The sequence below is a fragment of the Podarcis raffonei genome, chromosome 4 (assembly GCF_027172205.1).
Source record: "Podarcis raffonei isolate rPodRaf1 chromosome 4, rPodRaf1.pri, whole genome shotgun sequence".
Lineage (NCBI taxonomy): Eukaryota > Metazoa > Chordata > Lepidosauria > Squamata > Lacertidae > Podarcis > Podarcis raffonei.
Window position 1 is genome coordinate 14,898,071 of NC_070605.1, and position 16,810 is coordinate 14,914,880.

General features: G+C 43.8%; 1 protein-coding gene across 5 annotated transcripts in view; it reads right to left on the reverse strand.

Moving 5' to 3' along the window:
* Nucleotides 1-15,914, reverse strand: part of SYTL2 (synaptotagmin like 2) — a 44,626-nt gene extending 28,712 nt beyond the window's left edge. For 4 of the 5 annotated variants that reach the window (XM_053385515.1, XM_053385513.1, XM_053385512.1 and 1 more), the window contains exons 1-3: nucleotides 15,746-15,914; nucleotides 3,612-3,760; nucleotides 712-844 (exon numbers count right to left, since the gene is read on the reverse strand). In XM_053385515.1, the coding sequence (XP_053241490.1) occupies nucleotides 712-844; nucleotides 3,612-3,760; nucleotides 15,746-15,846 (383 nt within the window). In that variant the 5' untranslated portion in view covers nucleotides 15,847-15,914. The remainder of the gene's footprint in view (nucleotides 1-711; nucleotides 845-3,611; nucleotides 3,761-15,745) is intronic. The other variant, XM_053385510.1, reaches the window with a different exon arrangement.
* Between the last annotated feature and the right edge of the window lie 896 nt (nucleotides 15,915-16,810).

The window sequence follows — 16,810 nt, forward strand, 5'->3', positions numbered from 1 at the left end:
AATGTCTATAGGTGTGGATGGGACTAACATTTGCTCTAAGAAAAAGGGGAGGGGGAACTGTTCAGTGTGTGAAACGATGAGGCATTACCCATCATATCTTAAGGCAGCCCTGTTCAGGGAAGTTTTTAATGTATGATATTTTAGTGTTTTTTGGTTTCTATGGAAGCCGCCCAGAGTGGCTGGGGAAACCCAGCCAGATGGGCGGGGTACAAATAATAAATTATTATTATTATTATTATCATCATCATCATCATCATCATCATGCCACATATAACAAATAATTCTAACAGGCCACTAAAAGATTAATATCTACAATAGGAATATAAAGGGGCCGTTGTAGGTTTACCAAATGATGCTGATACTCGCCATTAGCATCGAGACAACACGGTTTCTGACTACAGTATTTTGCTTTCTGATATTCTCCCAAATAGATTCCGTCTTTTGGAAGCTAGCCATCAGAGGCAACTGCAATAGCCCCCACAACACAATTCTATTCGCTGAACAATACTGATATATCACGACAACAACTATTTACGTCACCCAACTAGGTTCCCTGAGACACACTGAAAATTATTCTGTAGGTAAAGTTAAATTTACAGTTAATTAAGTCACAATGCTGAAGGCTGCATTTTCTGAATCAGTTCAACTGACCAACTGGTTTATACAACAATAACAACAAAGCTATCAAACACGTTTCTCTGAGTGTCTAACCTTTCATCAGATTTCGATTCCACCTCTGCCTCTTTTATGGCACCCAGCAATTCTGGAGGCGTGAAAACTTCTTTATTGACATTGTTCACCCAGCTGCTCTTTGTCTTGTCTGACTTACTTTGACTCAGTTCTGCTGAAACAAACAGGGGAAAGGTTATCTTGCATTTTCTCTGTAAATGCTCAAAACAAGGGATACCAAGGAGCTTTTAAATTGGCACGCAATTAAGCACCCACCTTCCAGCCTATTCAAGATTCTAAGTCTTAAAAGGCATTTCTATAGTTTTGTAACTCCTGGTGTTCTTAAACAACTGGTCTATTTTTTAACATGCGAAATATGCTTTATAAGCACAAGTCATTGGAACGAACCCTGTTATGATAAATGCGATTCATGAAAGAGTTACAAATGTCATAGAAATCCCCATTAAGTAGACCTTAGACCCTCAATGCAAGTCATTCCCACAAGTACAACAGCACCTTTGAATTTCCAGACATCTAAAAACAAGAAGAGCCTTGCTGAAGGATAATTGAATTCCACTTTCTACAGCAGCCAAGCAAAACGGTGTACTGTATTGGAGCATTGGGGCAGGAGGAGCCATGGCTAAACATGTCGCTCGCAAGGGCTCGTCTCCATGAATTGGCCTAGTGTATTTTTTAAAATGGCTGCCATCACCACCTGAGGCAATGACTTCCCTCCATATGTCTACGTGGTGCTGAGAATAAGCATTTTGAGATACTTGGAACCTCTGCTGTCGGCTGGGCGATCAAGAGTCACAGAGCGGCTGCTCCCCTGGCCTCTCATGAAGAACATTGCAGCAAGGCGGGTGGAGAGATAATCTGGCCTCCATCCATCCGTCGGCCAGAGAAAGGAGCAGCTTCAAAGTGCTTCCTTCCTCCCTCCCTTCCAGAAAGAACACTGGACCCCAACTGCCATTTTGCACCGGGTTTGTCAAGCGTGCTGCAGGGAAGCGTCCCTTGACCTGACCCATCAGCCAAGAGGCTACAGTCCGCAGAGGGACTTCTCGGTAGTGGCACCCTCCCTGTGGAATGCCCTCCCTTCAGATGTCAAGGCGATAAAGGATTCCATAACTTTAAGAAGACATCTGAAGGCAGCCCTGTATCGGGAGGCTTTTAATGCTTGATGTTTTTATTATGTTTTTAGGTATGCTGTAAGCCGCCCAGAGAGGCTGGGGAAACCCAGCCTGATGGGCGGCGTATATATAATAAAATGGTTATTATTGGTTTGTGTGGGCTTGGAGTGTGTGTGTGTGGATTTTGTATGGTGCTCAGTTAACTGCCGTTCATCCGAAGGTCCCAGGGCAGCTCATGACAACTGAAAAAGTTTAGAACAACCAATAATCATAGAAACAGGGTGGGTCGTAAGAAAATCTATGTACAGTGGTACCTCGGGTTAAGAACGTAATTCGTTCAGGAGGTCCGTTCTTAACCTGAAACTGTTCTTAACCTGAAGCACCACTTTAGCTAATGGGGCCTCCCACTGCTGCTGCGCCGCCACAGCACAATTTCTGTTCTCATCCTGAAGCAAAGTTCTTAACCCGAGGTACTATTTCTGGGTTAGCGGAGTCTGTAACCTGAAGTGTCTGTAACCCGAGGTACCACTGTACTCTTGCTGTCTGCCATAAGCTACCTTGACGGTCATTTGATTAAAGTAATAATGAAAGGGGAGGGGATATAAATCTTCTAAATAAAATTAAAAGATCCTAGAGTTTCAAGTAAAACAAAGGTTGTCAATAACTGTGCAGGTATATGATTTTTTTATTTGTTTTAAGAACATTTTTCAACATTTTAAATATGTTTTTTTATTTGAAATTGTGGCATTTTGATATTTTTATGTTTGCCTCCCTGGTTTCCTTTGGGAGGAAGGGTGGGGTACAGATTTAATAGAGGATAAACAATGTTTTCGGGCCCACAAATACAGCCTGTCGCCAGACACATGCAGCAACCTATTTTACTGGATATTAGATAATGCTTCCTTCAAGCCTAATTACAGCAGGGAGGCTTGAAGGCTGTGGCCCCCAGAGAAGGCCTCTGCAGATGTGCCCCACAGGTACCATGTTGGCAATTCTGGGAAGAAACTCTCTTTTTTTAAAAAAAAAGTTTTTATTTATACTTTTCAAATTTATACATTTCATTAATTTTACAATCATTTTAACAATTCAACATTTCACTTCCTTCCCCCTCTTTGTGCGGTTCCTTAAATTAATTTTTTAATACCTTCTGCATATCCAAATTCATTTAATTTGCTGATTGAATTATCTACTTTAAATGCACACTCTTATGAAACTGCAGGTTATTACAATAATCCTGCCAATGTTTTTACCTGTTTGCAATTTATCTGTAAATATTCAATAAACCATTTCCATTCTTTTATAAATAGTTATCTTGATTTCTTTTTCTTCCAGTAAGTTTTGCCATTTCTACATATTCCATAAGATTTCGTATCCATTCTCCCTATTGGGTACTGATTGGTTAGCAGACCCAACGATACGATAATCTTTATTGTCATTGTCCCATACAGAACAACGAAATTGGGGGGGGGGGGGAATCTACGCAAGACATTCAAAACCAACAAGCCCGCTATCCCAACCCTGCTTGCTGGGACTTCTGCTTCTTTCCAACTGGAAAGTAATTCTCAGTTAGGATCTCAGTCAACTATATATTAATTAGATTTTTTAAAAAAACCACCCTAATATAAGCTTCACATTTTAAAGAAATCATAAGGCAGTTAAGATGGTTAGACAAGATGGCCTCCAACATCCTGTGCAATTCTGTGATTCTGTAGTTTTGTTCTTGATTGAAGCTCTACACAGAGACCCAAATACCTTTCTTCACTTCAAAACAGCTCTACTATTTTTATTATTTTTAAAGTCAACACTGCATACCTGTTGGAAATGGCTTCCTCCTCATGGACGCCCGAATGATGTCTGCTCCGTGAATTTTCTCTCTATGCCTCTTGGACTTGGCTTCGTAAAACCACTGGCCGCTCATGTTCTTAACTTGGATCTCATCTTTAACTTTTTCACTTAAATGCCTGGGGGGGGTGAGAAGGAAGGGGTGGAAAGATTATTACACATGCCTTGCAGCGAAGGAAGCTTGACCATACTGTCTTGGAAGCTATCTGACCAGACAAGGAACACACACAATTCTTTATCTTAGGTAATTTTCTTCTCATCAGATTGTGGTGGTGGTTTTTAAAGCCCATATGAAAATTCATCAACATTTTAGTACCAATATACATCTTTTATTTATTTATGTATTTATAATATACAGTGGTACCTCTGGATACGAACGAGATCCGTTCCGGAGCCCCGTTCGCATCCTGAAGTAAACGTAAGACACGACTGTGCGTCTGTGGGTCGCATTTCGCCGCTTCCGCGCATACGCGTGACATCATTTCGAGCATCTGTGCATGCATGAGCAGCGAAACCTGGAAGTAACGCACTCCATCATTACATCCAGGTCGCCGCGGAGCGCAACCCGAAAATATTTAACTTGAAGCTACTTCAACCCGAGGTATGACTGTACACTTTCATTTTTTTAAAAAACACACACACCAATGTACGTAGGCAGCGTACAACATAACCAGATTAAAATCAACATAACCAGAATAAAATCAGCAGAAAGCATCCATAAAAACATTAATAAAACTGAATACATACTGAATGAGTAAAAAGAGGAAACTTATATTGTGAAGGCCTGCATAGACAATATAGTTTTCAAAAGACATCTAGAAGAAGGGAGGGATAGTTCTTGCCGAACCTCTACTGGCAGGGATCTCCACAGGACAGGGAAAACAGTCCCCAAGAGAAGGCCAAGTGAAATTCAGGGATGTATGGAACTAACAGATGTTCCCCATTAAAGGATCTCAAGAGGCAATTTTGCTTAACACAACACATTTTTTTGCAAAGCAACAGTATGACGCATCTTTGTATTTTCTTTCCACAAATACATGCATTGTTATGCACACTGTGCCGCAATATATGCATTTTTGGTACACATTCCTGTGTGGTGTCTTTATGATGTACAGTTTATTTACACATATATACAACCTGAGCCTCTCTGCTCAAAGCATTGCACCCCAAGATGGTCCTGCTCCTCCGACTGCTACCACCTTGGATCCAAAAAGAAATGAAGCATATCTGAAGGAGCATCTCCACCCCCATCGTTCTACCTGGACACTGAGGTCCAGCGCCGAGGGCCTTCTGGCGGTTCCCTCACTGCGAGAAGCCAAGTTACAGAGAACCAGGCAGAGGGCCTTCTCGGTAGTGGCACCCGCCCTGTGGAACGCCCTCCCACCAGATGTCAAAGAGAACTACCAGACTTTTAGAAGACAGCTGAAGGCAGCCCTGTTTAGGGAAGCTTTTAATGTTTGATGCATTACTGTATTTTAATATTTTGTTGGAAGCCGCCCAGAGTGACTGGGGCAGCCCAGCCAGATGGACGGGGTATAAATAATAAATTATTATTATTATTATTATTATTATTATTATTATTATTATTATTATTATTCAGAGGCTCAGCTTGCTGTGTTTAACACTTTTTCTCTGCTGTCTCTCAGTGGAAGAAGGGGCTGATACCCATCTGCCACCTGCCACAGAGTATCTGCTTTGTTAATTGCTCATTACCTTCCTTTTGTTCTCCACAATGGCTCTTCTCCCTGGAAATTTCACGAGCATGGAAAAAACGGGTTTGGCCTGTGTTTCGACACTGCTAAATTCAGCATACGGCAGCCCATCTCAATGCTCCAAGCATTGATTAAACTCCAAGATATCCAATACTTCCAGGAATTTAAGGGGAGGATCTGGAACCCAGGAATTGAGGAGGTTTCTGGGCACCCACAAACTCATAGCAATACTTGGGAGTGACCTTTCAAAAGTATGTACTCTCTCAAGCCACCCCAGCCCTCTTCACTTGCAGTTATGAAGCACCACTTTGAATCAGCGTGACTGGTCATAAGGGAGTTAGAATTCCAGCTTCTGTAACACATGACTTGTCTTCCTTTGTTATTCTAGTTTAGGGGCTTTAAGTATCTAACCGTTCAGCTCTGTCTCCTGCGTCACTGTTTTTTAAAATCAATGGTTGCTTTTATGGAGCGTGAGGACACCACATCATAAAAACACCAGTAGATCTATATTCTTTTTTACAATGGCACAGAGCATATAAAACCTCTTTACCCTGGCCTTTGACCCCTGAGATGCATTGTATTCAGGGCCCACCCTATTCCTGCAATTGCAACCTTTTCCCCCCCTGCAAGGGTTATGAACTGGGGGAGGGGGGTCAATGTTATGTACTGAAGTTTTCACCCTGGGCCAGCAGGGGGATACTGTAGATGGTTTTCACTCAGGTCCACATATGCAAATAAGGGATTGAAAGTGACGTTCAGTGATTGGATAGTTACAGAAAATGGTTACTGTTGCGTTGTAGTGGAGCTCTATATAAGAAGGCTGGCTGAACCCTTCAGTTCAGTTCTGTTCTGGCCTGTGAATAAACAAGAGCTGTTTGAAGAATCGCTGTGTCGTCTGATATGTTCACCCACAACTTAACAGCCAATGTATGTGTGGTGAGGGGGATGGAGAACAGAAGAAGTTCAAAATCCTGATTTTTCATAGAGTCATAGACTTGCAGAGTTGGAAGGGACTCTGAGGATCATATAATGCAACCGCCCCCCCGGCAATGCAGGAATATGCAGCTGGGAATCGAACCTGCAACCCTGGCATTATCAGCACCAGGCTCTAACCAACTGAGCTATCCAAGCGGATTACCGTATTTTCCCGTGTATAAGACAAGGTTTTCCCCCTAAAAAATAATGTCAGAAATTAGGGGGCATCTTATATGCAGATACATCACCCCATTTTCTTAAATCTGTGTCCCCAAAAATAGGGGGCGTCTTATACATGGGGGCGTCTTACACACGGAAAAATACGGTATTTTCTTGTTTTGAGAATGCCACTAGGACAGTCTGAATTGCTTTCAACAGAAAGGCACTGATTTGGGTAATAATGAATCTGAAAATGCCTGATTCACTTCCTTTGGCTCCAGGTTCTCTTGCTGACTAACAAGAGGGTACAGTGCAGGTAGTCAACTCAAGGATGAGTCACTCAGAGCCAAACTGCTTGTGGAGTTAAGTACCAAAGGGGAGGGGCTGGTTTTTTTATTTTAAAAAATGCAAATACCATAATTGAGGAAGGGCTGATTAATAATGGGATCAGAGCAATAATGAAGAGTGGTTTTAATCCTGTGTAAAAGCTAGTAAAAGCACTGAGGTTAGTGCTTTAGTAGGTAGGTGAGGGAATATAATGAATTATATTTTATCTTCCTACAGACCCACATATGTGGGTTAACAGACAGAAGAATCAGTTTACCACTTGTGTTTAAAAGCGCAGGGTTTAAATCTCATTTTAGACACCTTAACTGGAAACACAAGAAGTAGCCATTAGGCTACTCTTCCTGTGTTAACCCCGTTTATCAAAGAAACAGGCTACAGCAGGCATAGGCAAACACAGCCCTCAAGATGTTTTGGGACTACAACTCCCATCATCCCTAGCTAACAGGACCAGTGGTCAGGGATGATGGGAATTGTAGTCTCAAAAATATCTGGGTGGTGGGGCTATTGCAATGATCCTGGACCATGGAGCTGTCTTTAAAGAAAGTTCAGGGCTTGCAGCTGGTACAGAATACAGCAAAGAAGAAAGCTGTCCCTCGCTCCACAAAGTTTTCAGCTTCGCTGGGTGGCCATTACTTTCCAAATTCAATTAACAGTGCTGGCGTTGACCCTCTGAGTTCCTTAAATGTCTGGGGAGCTACCTAAAGGACTAGGGGAAAGTATTCAAACATGTGACACACACCCCTTCTGCAAGATCTGAAACTGTAAAACCCAGGAAATGTTTCACCAACTCATTTGCTATTTGTGTAGAGACTAAGTTCTCCTTATACTTGGGAGGTGCAGATGCAGTGAATTATCAGGACTTGTTGACACAATCATTTAAGCCAGCGATAGCAGCCCTTTAAGCAAACCCATTGCCGAAGTAACAATCTAAAAGTAAATATTTGATTCTAAATGCACACCACACCCTGCCTTATCAGCAGAAAAGCCAATGACATAATTTTACAAGTACTTCCCCACCAGCAAGGATGCAACTAAAGAAACATAAAGCCCCATATTTTTCAAGCTCCTGTAGATCACATGAAGGGATGTTATACATTTTCCCTCATACAGTAATGTTGTACTCAAGGCAGCTGAGAACAATATGCCTAACTTCCGGTGGTCGTGGGTGAGTGTGCCCCAAAGGGCCAGCCTTTTTCAACGTTGGGTCCACAGATGTTGTTGGACTACAAATCCCACCATCCCTGACCTGCTAACTAGGGATGATGGGCGTTGTAGTCCAACAACACCTCAAGATTGAGAAAGGCTGCCCTAAGCAGATCACTGTTGCTCCTTAGTTTTCTACAAGAAAAGTACAGACACCTGCTTTGGAGATATTGTGACTCAGCAGAATTCATTAGGAAGGATTTTATGATCCTGAGACTCAAAGCAGAGAATACATTTTCTTTTGTATCCGCCCCTTTCCGCACCCATGTGCCTCTCAAAGCAGTTTTTCTAAATCTCCAGTGATTTCTTCTCCTTTCACACACAACGGTGTACTTTTTATCTCCTCCCCGCCCAAACTGCTAGCTTCCTCCATCCATCCTCCCTGGTCCTTTGACACTTCTTCCTCCTTTTAGCCACATTCTTCTCTTATCTCCTTCCTTTCTGTTCTCAGTTGCAGCTTTGGGGGCCTTTTGGTTTAGAGAAAAAGGAGAGTAAGAGGCAACGTGATAGATGTTTACAAAAGAATGCACAGCATGGAGGAATTGGATAGAGAGAAGTTTTACTCCCTCTCTTATAACTCTGGGACATCGAATGATGTTGACTGCTGGAAGGCTCAGGAAAGATAAAGTACTTCACACAGTGATGGCCATCAACTTGGATGGCTTTAAAAGAGGATTATCAAATCCATGGATATCAATGGCTATTAGCCAGCATGGCTAGGCTCTGTCTCCAGTCAATGCTTTTGAATAACAGTCTCTGGAAAACAGAAGAGGGGGAGAGAGCTGTTGTGTCCTGCTTGCTGGTTTCCCAGAGACATCTGGTTGGCCACTGTAAGAACAGGAAGTGGGACTAGATGGGCCATTGCATTCTTGTTGTTGTTGTTGTTGTTTAGTCATGTCCGACACTTCATGACCCCATGGACCAGAGCACTCCTGTCTTCCACTACCTCCCGCAGTTTGGGCAAACTCATGCTGATAGCTTTGAGAACATTGTCCAACCATTTCATCTTCTGTCGTCCCCTTCTCCTTCTGCCCTCCATCTTTCCCAACATCAGGGACTTTTCCAGGGAGTCTTCTCTTCTCATGTTGTGGCCAAAGTATTGGAGCCTCAGCTTCAGGATCTGTCCTTCCAGTGAGCACTCAGGGCTGATTTCCTTAAGAATGGATAGGTTTGATCTTCTTGAAGTCCATGGGACTTCTCAAGAGTCTCCTCTAGCACCAGAATTCAAAAGCATCCATTCTTCAGCGATCAGCCTTCTTTATGGTCCAGCTCTCACTTCCATACATCACTACTGGGAAAACCATAGCTTTAACTATACGGACCTTTGTTGGCAAGGTGATGTCTCTGCTTCTTAAGATGCTGTCTAGGTTTGTCATTGCTTATTATTATCAACCTTTCACCTGACTTTTTGATTGCACAGCCATCACCCCTCAGAAAAGGAAAACTTCCATTCCCTTCTTCCAGAACTTCCCAGCCTCCCTGCCACCTTCCCTCAGCATACAATATGTTGCTGGTGTTGGAATTGGTCCAGCCAAAAGGCTTTCGTCACATCTCTAAGGGCTGCGGCAGATAAGCAAGGAGGCAACGGGCAGCCAGCAGCACCTGAAACTGGTCCAAAGCCCACTGCTGGGTCCAGCCCACCGTCTGAGAAACACTGGCATAGACAATGGAAAGCTAGCTGGATTAATGGCCTGGGCTCAGTATAAACACAGCTTCCTATTTTCTTCCAGTACATCACATTTCAGCACTCAGCTGAAGTAGGTCTCAACTTGCCTTCAGTGGAAGTGATGATGATTGTGGGAGACACTGCAGAACAGTTCTCTGCCTGCTTTATTTGATCTGTGATGGCTTCTCCACCATCGGATGTCAATAAAACCAAGTAGAGCTGGAAGGAACCACAAGGGTCATTTAGTCCAACCCCCTGCAATGCAGGAATATTTTTGGCCAATGTGGTGCTCGAATCCATGACTCAAACTCGAACCCATGACTCAATTAAGAGATTGTTAAAAAAAAAAAAAAGAAATTGTAAGTTTCAAAAGGTTAGAAATTTAATACAGTGGTACCTCGGGTTACATACGCTTCAGGTAACATACACTTCAGGTTACAGACTCCGCTAACACAGAAATATTACCTTGGGTTAAGAACTTTGCTTCAGGATGAGAACAGAAATTGTGCATCGGTGGCGCGGCAGCAGCGGGAGGCTCCATTAGCTAAAGTGGTGCTTCAGGTTAAGAACAGTTTCAGGTTAAGAACGGATCTCCGGAACGAATTAAGTACTTAACCCGAGGTACCACTGTACAAAATCATACTTTCCAATTGATATTAAGAGTTTAGTGTGAGTTTAGTTTAGTCTCATGCTGTACTGACTCAGCTATCTCTCCCTAGACTGTTTGGAGCAAGAGAAGGGTTCTAAACATGCACAATTGTTAAAGACTGTTTAAGAACTGGCGCTCGGGTTTGATTCTTTCCTCTTCCCTCCCCATCCCTTTTTCCTTGTGTGTCATTTTTTAAGATAGTAACCCTAATGGCAGGGACTATCACGTTTTAACTTATTGTATGAAAGCTACCCTGGGAACCTTTCTGGCTAAAGCGCAGGGTACAAAAGCTCCAAATAAATACATGAAATCAAAGTAAGCATGCTTTTACGACTCCATATTGTTTTGTAATTCAGTGCCCATCACAAGGGCAGAATGGGTGGGAGTTAGCAAGGGATTCAAAGCCCTGGTGCGTGTCAGAGGCAGATCCAATGAACCACAGAACTGAGATCTCCTGACTCGCATGCTGCATCACCGCTAGACCACAGGAATTCTCCATCGCTAATTATTGTGCCTAGGAAAACAAGCTTTCAATCTGGCAGCTCTTATCTGCAAACCACCTGACACAGCCCCTCAGTTCCCCCGTCTCATAACACAGAGCTTACTTGTAGTTCTGCCTTCCAATATATAATGGAAGACTACTCTGGCTAAGTAACACAAGAAATAAATAGAACAGAATTGTAGAGTTGGAAGGGACTCCACGGGTCGTCCAGCCCATCTACCCTGCTGCAATGCAGGAATCTCAACACTCCATCCCCCATCCAGTGTGAAACCACAACAGATGCTGCTTAGCTTTGCAAAAGTACTAAGGATATAGCACACTTCTCCCAGGGCGATGGACCCGACAGTGGCTAGGCTGCCTTAGCGAGAGAGGTGATTTAATTGCACATTGCGTTTTCAGGACACAACCCCAAGGCAACAAAATGCCAGAGGAACCACGAAGGATAAAGTTGCTGTTTTAAAAATAAAAATCTGTTTTAAGAATCCAACAGGCCTGCTGGGTCAGTCCAAAGGGCTCAACTAGTCCGTCACCCTGTTCTCACAGTGGAAAACCAGATGCCCATTATGGGAAACCCACAGGCAATATCAACTCTCCAGCTGTTTTCCCCCATCATCTGGTATTCAGAGGCAGGCTGGTCCCCTGGGAATGGAGGTTCTGCTATCTCGGAAGACGTCCACCTGGAGAGCCCTGATGGATTCAGGTCAAGGGCTCAACTAGTCCAGCATCCCAGTGGGAAACCAGGTGCCCATTATGGGACGCTCACAAGCAGGGCTTGAGTGCAACAGCACTCTCCCCATTTGTGATTCCCAGCAATTGGGATTCAGAGGGGCACCGGTTCCGACAGCAGTGGTTCGGAACATAGCCTTGTTCTCCGTGAGTTCAGGAGAACTTGCTGGCTTGCTGGCCTGCTGCTCCTTTGTGCAGAGCGTAGTTAAACCATGGAACTCACTCCCACAGATGGCCACCAAGTTGGACATATGGAACTCACTTCTGCAGGAGGTGGCACTGACTTTGAAAGAGGACTGGGCAAATTCATGGCAGATACAGCTATTCACAGCTACTACCGACAATGGCTACGCTCTGCCCTCCACAGCTGGAGGCAGCAATTCTTCTGAATACCAGCTGCTGGGAACCACAGGAGCGGAGAGATGCTCTTGTGGAAAGAATATATTGACATTAAGGTTTCGTTTTGCTTTTCAGAGGGAAGGGGAAAGAGGGTGAGTTGAGTGCCAGATTTCGAAATCAGTCTGAAGCAGTCTTGCAAAATTTCAGGAGGTCTTGCTAAACCTAGATTATAAGTAGTAATATTAATTTATGAATCACCTTTCACGGGAGTCACGAGGCAATTTGCAAACACACCATAAAACCAAACACAAAAGGGCTTTCAGTTCGCAATGCAGAGGACCTTCTGGATTTTTGCAAAGCAGAACTGATGTCCAATATGTTTCCCATTCCTTCCTTTCCCCACTGATTATAGCTTTCATTTGAGCTCCAGAGTCAGCATGAGTCAGAGGATGGGAGAACGAAATAGGGGTACGAGACATCCTGTCCTTCCATAGAGAGTGTGTGTTGGTTCACTTTGTGTTTTGCAGCAGGGGACAACTGCCTATTCCTGCCCTAGACACAACTGCATGGAAGCATGGACATGGGAGGCGGCCTGTACCACAATACGGGGACACATTTGGCATTTGGAGGTGAAGCACCAGCCACCTCGGAATTCTCCTTCCAGGATCAAACAAACGAGTGAAAAACAGGACTATCTTTTTCCAAGGGCTTATATGTCAGAGAGGAAAGCTGGAAGACCAGAATGCAACCACAACATTTCTTCCTTGTAGACTACATGGTGCCAGCGGCCACGACGGTCAAAGTAGCAAGGTGCCAGATTATTTTTATCGTTTGCTTCTCTGTGTTAAGGGTTACTACGCTGCAATTACTTGTCTGACAACCACAAGATGGTGAGGGTTCCAAGGCCTGGAAGAAGGATCCACACATCTTTCCATGTTGTATCATCCAAAAAAACCCTGACCGATGCACAGCAGGAACCTTCCTCTAACTTAACTGAGAAAAGCTTACCATAATATTCTGCAGGAGCTAAAGTGCTGTTAGATGCGTGATGCTGTGACTGATAACACAGAAAGGGCCCCCGCCCCATAAACTGAAATACTGGCATCTGCTGTATGCAAGCTGTTGGGAGATCATATTGCTTATGGTGGGAGACAGACAATAGTCTTCCAACAGACCTAAAGGCATCATGGAACCAGGATGGCTGCAAATGGAATCTACACTCACCCATGTTCATAGGCTTTATAGCCTTTCTCCAGATGCAACAGTGGGACAAGACAAATGTGTATGTAGTTGGAGAAATGACACTGTCTCCAGGGATGCTTGCTCTATGTAGGGCGATTCTGACTCTGCAGAATGCAAGGATACGATTGCCGGCACGCTCTTGTGATGAATATGCTAGCATTGGCCCCACGCGATAACTGTTGGACAGGGTAGCCAACACGGTTGTTCTCCGTGATGTTCTGGAGTACAATTCGCATCATCCCTTAATGTTGGCCATAAGCCAGGCATGGCCAAACTTGGCCCTCCAGCTGTTTTGGGACTACAACTCCCATCATCCCTAGCTAACAGGACTAGTGGTTAGGGATGATGGGAATTGTAGTCCCAAAACAGCTGGTGGGCCAAGTTTGGCCATGCCTGCCATAAGTAGTGTTAGAAATTCAGATATATAAGCTAGGCACCAAACAGTTCCTTAAACCAAGGTTGCAGTCGCCAAAAGAGAATGCCTGGTTGCCATTTTGGGGAAAAGCTAGCTCAAAAGTCTTGGTTTTCTCAAAGATGGACTGACAGTGATTGATTCTCAGTTAAACATCTGGCCAGTTCAGACGACAACCTTGAGCTGGGTTAAGAGCTTTGAGAACTTAAAAGAAGAAAAGTCACTTGATCCAGGGACAGTCCACATATAGATTGGCCTATTCCGACCTCTTTTTCTGAATGCTGACTCCTCCTGCTCAGGCTTCACAGAACAGGCAATTTGGTCCCATAAATTTATTCCGATGGTGCAGATAAAATATAACTGATAGAATTCTACAGGATGGGGTGAGAAAACAGTCCAGATCCAATAATTCCCAGATGGTGGAAATGTCAAGGAACCATCCTGTCGCCCAGGCATCTTCACTTTGTCACAAGTGGTCAAAGGCCAGGTGCAAAATCTGCCTGGCTCATCTAGCCCAGCACTCTGTCCTCACAACGACCCACCTATGGAAAGCCTGTAAGCAGAACAGGAGCACAACAGCACTCACACTGCTTGTGATTCCTGAAAACTGGTGTTTAGAGGCACATGGTCGCAAACAGTGGAGGTAGAACATAGCCACCATGCCTAGTAACAACCCAGGCTGGGGTTGATGGACATTGTACTCCAAAACACCTTGAAGCACCCCGTCACTAGAAAAATTCTTCACTAGGTTAAATCTGTAATGATATACTGGGCGAGGGATTTGGGGCATAATAAACCACAGAACCTAGGGCTTGCCGATCAGAAAGTTGGCAGTTGCACTTCGCATCCCCGTTGTTCGGTCCCAGCTCCCGCCCACCTAGCAGTTTGAAAGCACGTCAAAGTGCAAGTAGATAAATAGGTACTGCTCCGGCGGGAAGGTAAATGGTGTTTCCGTGCACTACTCTGGTTCACCAGAAGCGGCTTAGTCATGCTGGCCACATCACCCGGAAGCTGTACGCCGGCTCCCTCGGCCAATAACGCGAGATGAGCGCCGCAACCCCAGAGTTGGTCACAACTGGACCTAACAGTCAGGGGTACCTTTACCTTTACCCAACTCTCAGATTGGGAAAGGTTATGGAAAACTGATTTGAAATTCTCAGCATGTTGCGCACTGAAAGAAAATTATATGAGAATGATGTATCGGTGGTATTTGACTCCTAGTAAGTTAGCAAAAATGTGTAAGACAAGTACAAATTACTGATGGAAATGTAAAGAAAAATAAGGCACTTTTTTATTATATGTGGTGGACGTGAAAGGTAATAAAAGCATTCTGGGAAATGATACATAATGAATTGGAAAAAATGTTTAAAATAACTTAAAAAAAAAAACACCAGAAGTTTTTCTATTAGGAATTGTAGGTATTCCTAATATTCCAAAGGAGCAGAGAAGGCTTTTTATGTATGTGACGACAGCCGCATGGATGTAACTAGCCCAGAGATGGAAAGAGAACAAAGTCCCTACCAGAGGAGAATGGCAAACTAAGCTGCTGGACTTTTGACGAAATGGCAAAACTTACCGGAAAGCTCAGGAACCAAGAAGACCAAAACTTTAATAAAAATGGGGGAAATGTATAACTTACCTGGGAGACCAACGTAAGCACATGAAAACATTAGCAGGATTGCAATAACAATTGTAGCGCAGCAAATATTAGGGATAAAATGGAGTGTAATAATAATAATAATAATAATAATAATAATAATAATAATAATTATTATTTGTACCCCGCCCCCATCTGGCTGGGTTTCCCCAGCCACTCTGGGTGGCTTCCAACAAAGATTAAAAATACATTAAAATACATAAAATATGGCTTACTGAATAATATGCAGTTGAAAAGGTTGACAGTAGGACCCATGGAGGGGAAGGCAGGAAGTCCTGAGATTCGGAGGAATCTCCAAATATGGGTATGTATTTTGCATTGTTATAGTTTTATACTTGTAAAACCAAATAAAGATTATTTCAAAAAGGAAAGAAAGAAAGAAAAACTCTTCACTAGTGGCAATAAGCCAGAGCAAATCCAGAAGGGGGTGAAGACTTAGCAGGTTGCTCTCTTACACACTCATTCACTCTCACTGAACTACTTGTCCAAGTATGAAGGAATTCCTGGCTCTTACCTGACCCTCTCCTCTTCAGCTCTCTTCAGGTCTGAATCCCGCTGAAGCACCTTGAGGATCGCCTCCTGCTCCTCATCCGTAAGGAAGCTCAAGTCGATCATCTTGCTATTTTTGTATTGAAATTGTTTTGGTTACAACACAGAGAGATGAAACCTAGCAGCCTTCACCAAGAGCACCGAAGCGAGCAGCAGTTTTTAAAAAGTTCCCGAATTCCGTTTTCTTGTTAGAACTAGGAGATGCGCTTCTCCCGCCGAGACTCAGTGGATAAGGCATTGCATTCCTGGATTGCCCACATCACATGTACGTCGCAGGGGAGCCTTGCTTCATGCTTCAGCTGCTCATGGGATTAACTGCATGCTCCGGAGTCCAATGTGAGCATCACCTACGGAGAAGAAGCAAGAGGGAAGTATTAAGCTCCAGCCCTCTTGGCCAAGGGAGCAAAGCTTTGGGGCAGCAGGGATAGAGAATTATTTATTAACTAAGGGCTTGTCCACACTTACTGTACTTTTCCTGCGCTCTTTCGAGGCACAGTCTGTGATTTAAAGGTCGGTGTACAAGCATACACACACACACCCTTTATGGGGGGTTCCAGAGCTTTCCCCTCGAAAACCCACTCTTTAAAGTTCAATTGGAACAAACGTCAATTCGTGGGAAACCTAAAGTGACGTTTGCTCCAATTCAGCAGGTTTTCGAGAGGAAAGTTCAGGGCAAAAAAGAAAAACCCCAACAACACTCAGAAACAGAGCAGGGACAAAACAACGGGACAAAAGGTAAGTACAGTGGTACCTCAGGTTACATACGCTTCAGGTTACAGACTCCGCTATCCCAGAAATAGTACCACAGGTTAAGAACTTTGCTTCAGGATGAGAACAGAAATTGTGCTCCGGCGGCGCGGCAGCAGCGGGAGGCCCCATTAGCTAAAGTGGTCCTTCAGGTTAAGAACAGTTTCAGGTTAAGAACGGACCTCCGGAACGAATTAAGTACTTAACCCGAGGTACCACTGTATAGAGCATCTTAAAAAGCAGAGATATCACCTTGCCAACAAAGGCCCTTATAGTTAAAGCT